General features: G+C 26.7%; 1 protein-coding gene across 1 annotated transcript; it reads right to left on the bottom strand.

The window, feature by feature from the left end:
• Positions 1-3438: 3438 nt before the first annotated feature.
• On the bottom strand, positions 3439-11851 carry LOC112602141. Its single transcript, XM_025350079.1, has 2 exons — positions 11657-11851; positions 3439-5374 (listed from the first exon to the last, which is right to left on the bottom strand). Exons 1-2 carry the CDS (start codon positions 11683-11685, stop codon positions 3484-3486), a joined length of 1920 nt encoding a protein of 639 aa, XP_025205864.1. The 5' UTR covers positions 11686-11851; the 3' UTR covers positions 3439-3483.
• Between the last annotated feature and the right edge of the window lie 19 nt (positions 11852-11870).

An 11870-nucleotide genomic window follows, 5' to 3' on the forward strand; every position in this document is an offset into this window, starting at 1 on the left:
GACTAACTAAAAATACTTTATTCTAAAGTAACAAAATTGAAAATTATATTCTTTTTGTTTTTAGTTAGTAAGAACTATAAAAGTTAAGTACCAATAATAACTAGACATAATTTAACCGAAAATGTAAATTATTTTAAATGCTAATCTTAGAGTTATATATAAATCAATAATATTTAATAATAATTAAATAGTATTTAAAATGCTGTAAAATATGCTCTATTAATAACTTAAGTTAATTGTAATTTTTGTTTATCTACATGATGACTACATTTGTATTTATAATTCTGATAATTGAATAGAAATAAAAATTATAAATTGTGTTCTAAATTGTATGCTTATTGTTTCAGACTTTCAAAAGTTTGTTATAACTTCATTAACTAAAATTAAATATGATTAACTGCATTAAGTCACAGTAAATGCATCAAACATGATTTTGGAGAGTGGAGGTACATTAATTTTCAAACCTACCAAACATTTCAAGAAGCTTTATTCTGATGAAATTTTCCAATAAAGTCAATTAACGAACTTGAGGAGTGATGGATTTAACAAAATTGATTTAGATAAACAGTTCAGATTGAATATAGTATTGACTTTATAGACGAGTATGTCATAAAATATTTTTACACTTGCATTATTTGACTTTTTAATGAACTCAATTGTACTTGTAGATTCAAAATTAACATTGTTAGTTATTGAACAAAAGTGCTGGTGACAGTACGAAGGCGATGGCGCAGCGTTTGAATATCAAACATACTTGAATTCTCTTTACAAGGGTTTAAGAAAAAAAAATCTTTCAAACTATGCAAAGTTTATCGTTTATTGATTGGTAAGTTTATTTATTTTTATTATGTTTAAATCTGTTTATAATAATAAATGTAACCCATTTTATAGATGCAATTAGAGTTCATCCAAAGTTTCAAAATCTAATTGATAGAGAATTTGATGTACCACTAGCAATGAAGGTCTACAAGTATAGGATAACAGCATTATAATACTGTTAATGATGGATGATATTTTTAAAACCACCAGAATAAATTATGATTAATAGTGTTTGAAAGTACTCAATATTTTGTTTATTTAACAATAAAATAATACTGGTTTATTTTTGTCTATTCATAGTGATAAAATGTATAAAAATTAAAAATATAATAATACTTTACAAACTGATTTGTTTTGTTTTCACATGGTATTATTACTTTTGTTCATTATTATAATGACAGTAGTTGTACTAATATTCTATTTGAAGGCCTTATTGTTTGAACAATAATTATTTGTTGGACAATTTGTTATGTTTGACACAGTTGCTAAGTACAAGTTTTTACCACCATAATATTACATTATAGTGTATATATATATACTTAATTATCTATTTATAATTTCATTTATTTATACATATATATATTTATACATTTCTTAGTCAATCTGTAGCTAGGAGATTAATGCATTAGAATGTTAGAGAGAGTAACAAGAATAAATTCTATTATTGTTGATTCAATCATTGTACTCAAGTTGAACATGCGTATAATAGTTAGCTGCATTGCTATATCCAAATTGTATGGAATTTTTCTGGCTGATTTAGAATCACGTTATTTTTCTATTACCTATCTAATATTTTCTAGTTTCTATTTGTTTTCTTCAATTTTTAAAGTAATTCTTTTATGTTTTAATTGAAATATTATTATTGAAACTTACTTAAACATTTTAAGAACATTTTAAAGATTATAATCATGTTGAAATAACAACATTATACTAATAATTAAGGAACATTTTCCCAACTTAAATAAATATTTTGAAAATATTATTTTATTAATAATTGAGCAATATTATATCTCAAATATTTTTATAAATCCAAATAAAAGTGGCCAAATAATGATGATGAAACATTCAAGAACATTAAAATTACACATTATAAATAATTTGAAATTACGAACATTGTTTTAGCTCCCTAACATTTTTAAAATGTTCTAGAAACTAATTAAGTTTTATTCTGGAAGTATTATTAAATACATAAAATTTAAAATGAACATTAAATAACACCAGATTAAATAAGTGATGACAATCTTTTTAAGGTTGGTTTCAAGATGATCCTAATAAATATTAGGAATAGTATTAAAAACAAAATTTGACATTAGATAATGACCTATATATTCGATCATTCGAATGTACTAACACATTAGTATTATTAAATACACAAAATTTCAAATATGGAACATTAAGTAGACTTTATTCAGATTAAATATAGATGACAAATCTTTTGTAGGTTTCAAAGAATGATCAACAAAGAGTATTGAGTGGTTAATAAAAACAAATTGACTATTAGATATACAGTAATTATATTCGATCATTTGAATGTCTCTAACACATGTTGTTTGTTGCGTGCCAATATCAGATCCAGATCCAAGGTGTTATTAAAATGAATTGTACAACTTTTAATTACAATAATGTTTAATCTGTATAAATAAAATACATGTAACTGATATAAGAAGTGGCTGAGTGTCGTGAAGTTGCTCTGTTCTTCGTAGCTCTGGTACATCTACCCTTGTTGGTCTTCGGACTCCCTTATATACAAGAAAATCTCTTGTTGTTGTAATCGTCAACCTTCCAATTTAGATTAATTCTTGGAATTGTTTTCACATTTGAAACAACAATCTCCAGGATGTTATCGTCTTACTGGCAATTCTTGTAAACGCAAAACGACCTCGCCTAAGAACTACTATTTTGATTTATTACAATGTTTTTTACAAAATATGAATCTAATATTCGTATACATTATAATTATTAGATCACATATATATTTAGATCACTATTGCTAATACCTATAGCAATATTACACATATATTACATATTAGCATATCTCGTAGCTCATGAATATTATATTATATTATATTATATTATTAGTACATCTCGTAGCCCATAACACCTCCCCACAAAAAAAAAGGTTTATGTCTGCAAGACAGAAATCTTTACAATTTTATATGTATCAGTTACACTTCATTTACATCAATTGCTTAATAATAAATATGTTAGTAACATAAAATTTAAATCAATTAATTATATAATAAAATTTGTTAGTATATTCCTTTATAAAACATAAAAATCCTTCACCTCAATAATTATTACATAAATAAATCTGTGAACAATTAATGTTATTACACATGTATGTTACATTTAATAATTTTGTATTTTCCTAAATAATAACTGAATATCCCAATTTCCATTTAATAACTATATTTATATATATATTTTTTAAATTTATATACGTATATTATTAAATTATTCCCTAAAAAAAAAATGTCACTCTAACTATTCATTTATATTATTATTAATTATATTTTCTCAATATCTCTTATTAATTATAAAATATTACTTTCCTCAAAATCAATGTTTTTCACTCTTATTAACTATTATACTATTGACTATTATTAATTATTATCTCTAAAAAAAAATGTCACTCTAACTCTTATTATTTTTTTTTTTTTTTTTTTAACGCGGTGATGGTGGAGCAGCAAATGGTATATCTTCGAAAACTTCTGTACTATAATTTCCTTTCCTCATCGGTTTCTTATATCTAACTATTCTCCTAGGTTCTATTATATGATGATTGCTAACATACCTACATTTTATTAGTATATACATAGCTAATATTAATATCATACATAATATAGCTAAACCTACTGTAGCATATAATAAATTTGAATGAATAAATTGATGTTTTTGTGCTTGTTCTCTTATTATCTCATTATCTATCATTTGCTGTACCTCATCGAGTGATTTAGATACACCATGTAGATCTGTTAATTGTATATCTGTTTCGTTATCCCATTTCTCATTTATTGTATAGTTATGTATGTGCTCAGGTATCTTATCTAATAAATTCTTCATTTTAGTTACAGGTACAAAATCTTTGTATTTTCTACCTATATCTTCTTCTATTGCATTTAATACTACATCTCTTGTAAATATTCGACAACTTGTATCTATTATAGATATTTCTCCTGAGTTTCTCATTTCTTGAATAAACGGTTCTACTAAATCATCACATCCTACTGTTAAAACATCATGTCCTACATGTATCCATGTATTTTTCTTGTTAAGTCTATGATATATATTTTCACTCAGTGTAAATTTTTTAAGTATACATTTATTCGGTATTGAATCCGCTCCTTTGAATAGTTGTACTTCACATGGTTGATGACTATTAGCTTCTTGTATTGGCTGTGGTAATTTACATATTTTATACATATTTAATTCTGTACAATCACTTATTTGTTTGTCTAAATAAGTAGTAAATTTTTTCCTATCTTTCGTTATTGCAATATATTCGTACGTAAGTGAAGTAACATACCATCCAACTATCGTTTTTTCCATACGATACATAGGTATAGGTATTACATTAAACAATGTAAATTCAATATCCATAATTAATGGTATTTTCGTAATAAACACTAATCTGTCGTTTTCATAATATACACTCATTTTTGCTATTTTTGAAAATTCACCTATTTCTGATGGTTTTGTTCCTACAGGAATGTTTAAATTATTTCTAAAATATTGTTTTGCTGCTCTTAATATTTCTGCAATTTCTTGTGGTGTCATAAGACTTGGATGTATTATTCCTCCTCTTGCAGCTGTAATTATTTGTTCTAATGTTGAAGTTTCAAATGCATATTGATTAGTTAGTATTGTATATAAATTATGTACTTCATCTGCCATTAATAAATCTAAAACATCATCAGTTCTATTTTGTATTTGTAATAATCTTTTATGCAATTTTTGTTCTTTGTTTGACACGTCCTTATATAACTCTTCAGTACGATTGATTGTATTAGCTATTTTTTTTACAACTGTTTTTACTACCGTTGTTTGTGTTTTCATTATATGTAAAATATTATTTCCTGTTTCTTCTGTTTTTTGAATTGCTTCTCTGGTTTTCTTAACACATTTGTCATCACATACTCCAAATAACGTATACATAACATTACCTATAATATTTATCAATCCCCTCTTTTGTCTTTGATTATTAGTGTCTTGATCAGCAGGTTGACCTCCTAATGATAAATACATTCTTTCTTTTTGATTAGTTATTTCGTCGTATAAGTCGGTTATTACTATTTGATATTTTCCGCATAAATCTATATGATTTTTATCAGTACATATGTTTGTTATGTTTTTCATTTTTTCTCCTAATATCTCGTATTTCGCGTTATATTCTTTTAATGAAAAGTAAGTAATGAGCTTATATTCTGCTCCTATTATCCTAATTGGACCTAAATTCTCATAATGCAAACCCTTGTCTTGTTCATATGGTGTATATGTATAATAGTCTGATGAGTTTATTTCATTAGCCTTGCTTATTCCAACCATCAACACCAATCTAAAAGTAAAAAAAATTACTTTTCTAAAAGTAAAATATTATTTCCTAAGGTAATTTTTCTATTAAAGTCTCATAAGTAATTTTTTCCAGTAATTTATCGAATAAACATTTCGTTAATATTACGTCTGCACAAGGATCATGAGCATGAGTTATTTTATGGTCTATATCACAAGCCAACTCATGACTTTCAAATAAGTTTAATAATCTACCATTTTTTTTATAACTACCTAATTCAATTTCTTCTATAGTAATTTTATTGATTTGTAATTGTAAGAAAAATTGCCTATTATTACTACTATCATAAGCTCTTATATTTAAAATTGGATAATGTAAATCTAAACGGTTTAAAAAAAACATATCCATATCACCATTCCATAAAACAAATGCCGATTTTTGTTCCCCCCGATTAATGTAATTTAATATTGTTTTTCTATTTAAATTATTTATAGTAGAACAACTACTTTCGTTAATTTGCGATAAACATATATTCGCTTTGGTGGACGGCCAACCAAAAAATTTCTTAACATTTTTAATCGCCCAATCCTGTTCATATTTAGTAGTAGGACGGACTTCATTGCTAGATATTAACAAAGGCCATCCTTCTAATTTAACCGTTTCACTTTGACTTAAATTGTCCGTAATTGCCCCGCATATCAATACGTGATTGTTTTTTTGTAATATTGTAAATTCAAAGTCCAAAATATTAAAATTGTATGTTTTGGTTCTAAAAAAAAAATCAAAAACTTAAAGTTAATGTTATATATATAAAAAAAAAATATAATCTACCGTATCTATAATTATTCATTTATTTTATCGTTATGATATCGTTTTACATTATTTTTATGTACTGTAATACCTCGTCTACCGCGTTGTATAACTATATTTTCATCTCCTATTATTTCAATTACTTCATATGGTCCTAACCATAAAGAATTAAGTTTATTCCTATGTGTATTATCTTTTAAAAGTACTAAATCTTTTACATGTATATCTACAGGATTCTATTTTTTATCATATCTCTCTTTACTTTTTACTTTATTTTCAATTAACTTCTCTCTTGCTAATTTATGTGACACTTGCATACTTTGTTTTAAATCATATAAATAATCATCATAATTATACTGTGGTTCTGGCTCAGATTTTAATTTAATTGGTATTTCCAATGTACGCCCATATACTAATGCATATGGTTGATAATTAGTCGATGTATGTACTGTTGAATTATATACAAAAAATGCATAGGGTAATAAATGATCCCAATTATTTAAATTTTTATCTACATAATGTCGCAAGTACTCTGCTAAGGTTCTATGTGATCTTTCAAGACCTCCATTTGTTTGTGGTCTGAAAGGACTAGTATTAATTTTATTGATTTTTAACAATTTACAAACTTCCGTAAACGTTTTACTAAGGAAATCCGTTCCTTGATCTGTTAATATCGTTCCCGGTATTCCGTGTACACACACAAAGTGTATAACGAAAGCTTCCGCGACCGTGTTTGCCTGATGATTAGGTATTGGTACTCCTAGCGTATACTTAGACAAGTCATCTTGCATTGTTAAAATATAATTGTTACTAGACAAAGTTGTTGGTACAGGTCCTACAATATCAAAAAATATTTTCTCAAATGGTTTCGAACTTGTGGATGTAATAGCCATTGGTTGTTTAACATGTCGGTTCGAAATTTTATTTACTTGGCATGACGTACAATTTTTTATATATTTTTTAACATCATTTTTCATACCTTTCCATCTAAACTGCTTTTGTATTCGTTTTACGGTTTTATTTACTCCTAAATGTCCTCCTAACTTTGAATCATGAAATTGTTTTAAAATAATTGCTTTCTCTTCTTCCGAATATTCTATACTCGTACATACTATAATTTCAATTTTAGTATTACGAAATATGTATCTTAACATTGACCTTATATTATCCCATTCTAAATCGTCATTGAAACCTAATTTATTCATTGCTATTTTATTTAATTTATTTTCTTCACAAAGTTGTTTCAAGTTCACTAACGCTATATATATGTTCTCGTACGTTGACCTCTGACGATCTCTATTTTTCGTAACTAAAAATATTATGTATCGATTATTTTGTATTACATACGGTGTATCTCCTATTACTTTACTAACTGGTAAAAATGTTTTAATTCCAAACTTTTGTTTTATTTCATAATTTATTCCTGATGTTAAATTATATTGCTTTGCAATTTCTGATACTATATGATATTCTATGGGTGCTTCTAATAATGTACCTATAGTTTCTTTTATATTATTGTTTGTAATTAATTGTGTTTTCATTTTCTCAAGAAATTCCTCATATGACTCGTTTTTAATTTCATGTACTGAATACATACGACTTAAAGCATCTACATTAGAGTTTTGTACCCCAGGTTTATATCGTATTTCATAATCATATTCTTCAAGTTGTATTCTCCAGCGTGCTAATTTTGACAATGGATTTTTTAAATTGAAAAGCCATGTCAGAGGACGATGGTCACTAAGTATTATGAACTTTCTTCCATATAAATATGGTCTAAACTGTTTTACACCAAAAATTATGGCTAAACATTCTAACTCGGTTGTAGAATAATTGTTTTCACTTTTATTCAACGTTCGCGACGCATACGAAATTGGTAAATCTTGACCTATTTCTCCTTGAGATAATATTGCCCCTAGTGCTTTATTACTCGCGTCCGTAGTTAATATGAAAGGTTTAGTAAAATCTGGATATTTAAGTATTGGTTTAGAACATAAAGCTGCTTTTAATTTATCAAATGATTTTTGACATTCTTCACTCCATACAAATTTAATGTCTTTCTTTAAAAGATTAGTTAAAGGTTTTGCAATTGCACTATAGGAATCTATAAATTTTCTATAATAACCACTTAGTCCTAAGAATGATTTTATATCTTTTACAGTTTTTGGTTTTGGAAATTCTAATACTGATTTCACTTTTTTCTCATCGGGTTTAATTCCATTTTCTGATATTACGTGTCCTAAATACACACATTCTCGTTTCAAAAATTCACATTTATCTGGCTGTAACTTTAAATTATTGGTTTGTAATCGCTCAAACACCTCTATTAATTTTTCATTATGATCATATAAATTTTTTCCGTATACAATAATATCATCTAAATACACTAAACATTTTATTCCTATTAAACCAGCTAATGCTGAGTTCATAACTCTTTGAAAAGTTCCAGGACTAGTTTTCATTCCTTGTATCATGCGTTTAAAATGCCAATGACCTTGATTAGTCGAAAAGGCTGTTAATTCTCGTGATTCTTTTTCTAATTTAATTTGATAAAATCCACTAGAAAGATCAAGAACAGAGAATAATTGACATTGACCTAACTGGTCTAATATTTCAGTAATATTCGGCAAAGGGTGAAATTCATTTATAGTAACTTCATTTAATGCTCTAAAGTCTACTACTATTCTAAATTTTTGTTTACCTGAGTTATCAATCTTTTTCCGTACTAGTAAAAGAGGAGAGTTCCAAGGACTTCTTGAACTCTCAATAATATCATTATCCTCAAGTTTTTTAATTTGTGCATTTATCTCGTCTTGTTGCGCATGAGGAAGCCTATAAGGTCTACGATATATAGGTGGTTGATCCTGTTTTAATCTTATTACATGGGTACCTGCATTGGTGAATGTTAAAATATCCCCTTCCATATGAAATATACTATTATATCTTTCGCATATCTCATAAATAGTTTTTCTCTCATTCTCATCCATGTGATCTGTTCTTATAATTTTTCTCAATTGTTCTATACGCTCATTATGATTATTTGTTGATTCTACTGTATATATCTCATACTCACTATCATAAAGTATTTTATTTAAATCACTCATATTAACATTTTTTAATTCTTCAGATATATTTAGCATACTAACTATTGCTTTCCCTTTATTTACAGTTGAAACTGTACTACTACAATAAACATCTTTTGTGATTTGTTGTTTATGTATATATATACTTTTACTTTCTACTTCTGGGTCAGCTACTGCTATTTCTACAATAGTCTCCGTTCGAGGTTGTAATGTCAAAATTATTGAACTACTTTTTAAATTATTCAATGTTGTTTCATCGTTTTGTATAACCAGTTTATTATTTTCTACATCTACTATTACCTTGTTCTTTAATAAAAAATCATGACCTAGTATACCATCTTTTGGTATAGGAAATTGTGTTCCCACAATATAAAATTCAGTGTCTATACTGCTATTAATTATTTCTATTGGAATAACTATTCTACCTAATGTCTGTATTATTTCTTTATGTATGCCTCTTAAATTAATTTTTTGTGTTTCATCTATAATTAGTTGTCCTTGTAAACAGTTTATTTTAAGTATATTCACCTGACTACCTGTATCTATCAATAAATCTAATTTATTTGTTTTGCTTGCGGGTGAAATACACGTTATATGATTATTTTCTATATCTGTCACTATATGGAAACATTGCGCATTTCCTCCGCGATTATCTGGTTTATCGAACGAGTACCGCGTTCCTCGCTCGAAGCGTTTACGTTTCCCGAATTATTATTTTTACTTTCATTATTACGTTTCTTATAACAAACATTTATATCATGACCTTTCCGTTTACAATATGTGCATGTAATTACTCTTACATTATAATTAGCTGTTGGCTGTACAAATTTATTTCTATTTGGTTGATTAACGTTATAGTTTGTATAATTTTGTATTGGTTTATTTCTACATTGAGCTGCATAATGATTTCCATTACAATTATAACATTTTATTGGTGGTTTGTTAAAATTATTTTGCTGTGGATAATTATTTGTTCGTGTCTGATAATTTGTTTTATTTTGTTGGAAATTTTTAGAATAATTATTCATATTATTATATTTTGTATTATTTTTATATTGCCAATTGTTATTCTGTTTATAATTATTATTAGAACCTTTATTATTAGAAAAATCATTTCTATACCTATAATTCTCTCTCTCTGTATTATACTCTACCTCCTCAGCTTTAGCCAATTGTTTAGCTATCTCTAAAGTTTTAGGATTACGCGCTTTTACAATTGTTCTTATAGGACTTATTAATCCTTTTATAAAAATATTTAGTGTTTGTTCTTTTAACGTTTCGTGTATTACTCTAGCTTCAGATTCTTCTTTGTTAAGTGTACATGCAGTACATAACTTATAATATAATTTTTCTACTCTATGACAATAATCATTAACATCCTCACCATTACGCATTTTAATAGAATTTAACTGTATTTGTAAACTTGAAGCTGTTGTCATATCCTCAAAAGCATCTGTTAAATAACTCTTAATATATGTCCACTTAGTCACATTTTTATACTTTATCATTTCCAATGCTCTACCTGATAACTTAGTAGTTATATATTTAACCAGAATCGGTGCATTTTTCTCTTCAACTAAATTCACTGCCATATCACATGCATTAATAAATGGATAAATGTCATCTTCTCCTGTACACAAAGGTATTAGTTTAAATGCTTCCTCTAATCTTATAGTAACCATATTTTTTACGCGCGGTTTCCTTCCAAATGTTAACGCTATATGCTGAAAACTATCTGTAACCTTGCTACGTGTAACTTTTTTACTATCTAAGCTTAAACTTCTATTTAAGCTGGGCTTTAAATTCGGGCTAGGGCTAGGGTTTTTACTAGGGCTTCCTAAATCAATCAACTGTTGGGTTTTATTTAATAACTCCAATTCTGAAATATCTGCAGATGTTTTATTCAATGGATTAGCTACTTCCAAAGGAGATGTACCTGTGTTCTCCATAAATTTCCTTCACACTCATTTGATACGTTTAATTCAATAATAACTTTTATATTTATATACCCTTTAATAATCAATAATAATTCTCAATAATAATATATGCCCTTTAATAAATTCACAATAATTCTCAATAATTCACAATAATAATTCTCAATAATTCACAATAATAATTCTCAATAATTCACAATATAATTCTCAATAATAATTCTCAATAATTCACAATAATATATGCCCTTTAATAATCTCAATAAATTCAATAATATACTTCAAAATAATTCAAATAACTCAATATGCCCTCAAAATAATTTAATAATCACAATATCTCAACATAATATACCCTTTAACAATAATAAAATTCAATAATATGCCCTCAAAAAAAAAAAAAAATTTACGACCTACTTAATATATTCAGTTTCTTAAATGATACTTCTAGGTTTTATACTTTTGTAACATATATTGTGTAATAAATTAATTAATTGTTCACTTACAATAATGCCATGTTCTGTGATGTTGTCATCTTGTCTGATACTGCAACGTTGTTGTTGGTTTTCTCTTCTGGAGTTATCAGCAAAGAAAAGTGATCAAGTCTTCCTTGTTGATGATAGCCTTTGACGGTTGCCTCCTTGAAAAGTGTATCCTACCGACTGCGCCAAAATTGTTGCGTGCCAATATCAGATCCAGATCCAAGGTGTTATTAAAATG

Source organism: Melanaphis sacchari, unplaced genomic scaffold, assembly GCF_002803265.2.
Source record: "Melanaphis sacchari strain LSU unplaced genomic scaffold, SCAv2.0 Contig849_pilon_pilon, whole genome shotgun sequence".
NCBI lineage: Eukaryota > Metazoa > Arthropoda > Insecta > Hemiptera > Aphididae > Melanaphis > Melanaphis sacchari.